Here is a 1,978-nt window from a genome sequence, read left to right on the forward strand (position 1 = left end):
ATATATATGATCGTTTATATTTATTGACATCTTTTCTTCATGTTTACTTTCACTAAAATAAATAAAAGAGTTATCACAGTTTTCATTTTTTTTTTCACATGTGCAAAATGCAGTTTTATTATTATTTTTGTCCATCGCATAATCTATTATATAATTTAAACCATCTAAAAAAGGAATGATTTTTAAAAACATCCTTACAAAGAAGACTCGCATAAAAAATGGTTTTGCTATAGTATTACTATTACTATTACTATTATTATTATTATTATTATTATTATTATTATTATTTGATATATGCTTAACATCAAACTGCTTATTAATAATATAATAATGAAGGTATATATCTATCATTATATGATAAAAAGTAAATATAAAAAGTCCAAAAATAAATCCCAATAAAACGTCTGAAGTATAATGTATAAATCCAATTATAAGAAATGCGTAAACAGAAAGACTCAATATAAAAATAAAAATTTTTAACCATATATTATTTGTATAATACAATGAAAATAATAAAAAAATAGTAACCGAATATGAATGTCCTGATAGTATTAAGTCGGTACAAACATAAACTAAACTCAAATTTATTTTAAGTACTTGCATTAAATTGAATAAAAAATCACCACTTTTTAATGCATCACATGCAGTTATTGTTGCAGGTACAGAAGTAACATATATGATGAGCCCTCTAGCTAAATAAAAAACACCCATCATATACAGAAAACGACAAATAATAGAAAATGACAAATATATACTGTTAAATATAAGTAACACTATAAATGACAATAATAAAATAATCATTAATAGATTGATACGGTCATATGAAATCCACGTAGGTGGATTTATTAATATATCATGTATACGGTCTTTTAAGGGTGGAATAGTTGGGATATAGTAAGAATCACTATATATCATAAAAAAACCTTGTATAACTATAGAAAGAATAAAAAATAATAATGCTAATATAAATTTTTTAAATAATATTTTAAATAAAATCCATCTTGTTAAATCATTTGTATTACTTACTTTTGTGATCTTTGATGTACACACATCATCTAATTCCATATCAACTGTTAACGCATAACTATCATTAACGTTTTTAATGTTTTTACATTCCATAGATGTTTCTGACCCTTCATGTTTCATATCAACCAGGAAATTCTGTAATGTCATTCTGTTTATTTTTCTTGTGTCTACTTTTTTCTTGTTTTATTTGTTGTTTTATTTGTTGTTTTATTTGTTGGTTTATATCTTGGTTTATATCTTGGTTTATATCTTGGTTTATATCTTGGTTTATATGTTTTTTTCTTTGTTATCTATTTTCATGTTCTATTTATTGTCTAATTTATTGCATATTTTAATCCCTATTTGATTGTCTTATTTTATAGTTTATGCGCAACTAGCGTTTTATTTAATTTTTTTCAATCTTTTTTTTTTTTTTGGAAACATAAGAAGGTATATATATAAGTTGACAAAACTTAACTTTGATATATTTTATTACCGGTGTAAACAGAAAAAAGGAACAAACAAAAACAAGAACAAAAACAAACAAAAACAAGAACAAACAAAAACAAGAACAAGAACAAACAAAAACAAGAACAAACAAAAAACAAGAACAAACAAAAAACAAGAACAAACAAAAAACAAGAACAAACAAAAAACAAGAACAAACAAAAAACAAAAGAATTAATAATATGTTTGTTACCTATTACATTTATAACAGCTTTTTCTTTTTTTTTTTTCTTTCTGAGCTGTTTACATATATATATAAGTTATGCGTAGTTATGTGCTTATACTCTTTTAACACATTTTATTTATTAATTATTATAAAAGTACATGTCGTTATGAACCTTTAAATATGTATATTTTAACTCAAAAAAAAAAAAAAATAGAAATGGACAATAAGAGCTTATAATTCACTTATAATAATGTTATAAAATTTTAATTACATAACAAAAAAAAAATACAAATAAAGTAT

The 1,978-nt window shown here is 22.2% G+C and overlaps 1 protein-coding gene across 1 annotated transcript in view; it reads right to left on the bottom strand.

Annotated features, from left to right (window-relative positions):
- Positions 1-1,605, bottom strand: part of LOC116418609 — a 1,876-nt gene extending 271 nt beyond the window's left edge. Inside the window, exon 1 of the mRNA XM_031935024.1 lies at positions 1-1,605. Within this exon, the coding sequence (XP_031790884.1) occupies positions 1-1,173 (1,173 nt within the window). The 5' untranslated portion in view covers positions 1,174-1,605.
- Between the last annotated feature and the right edge of the window lie 373 nt (positions 1,606-1,978).

The sequence above is a fragment of the Piliocolobus tephrosceles genome, unplaced genomic scaffold, assembly GCF_002776525.5.
Source record: "Piliocolobus tephrosceles isolate RC106 unplaced genomic scaffold, ASM277652v3 unscaffolded_18662, whole genome shotgun sequence".
Taxonomy (NCBI): Eukaryota; Metazoa; Chordata; class Mammalia; order Primates; family Cercopithecidae; genus Piliocolobus; species Piliocolobus tephrosceles.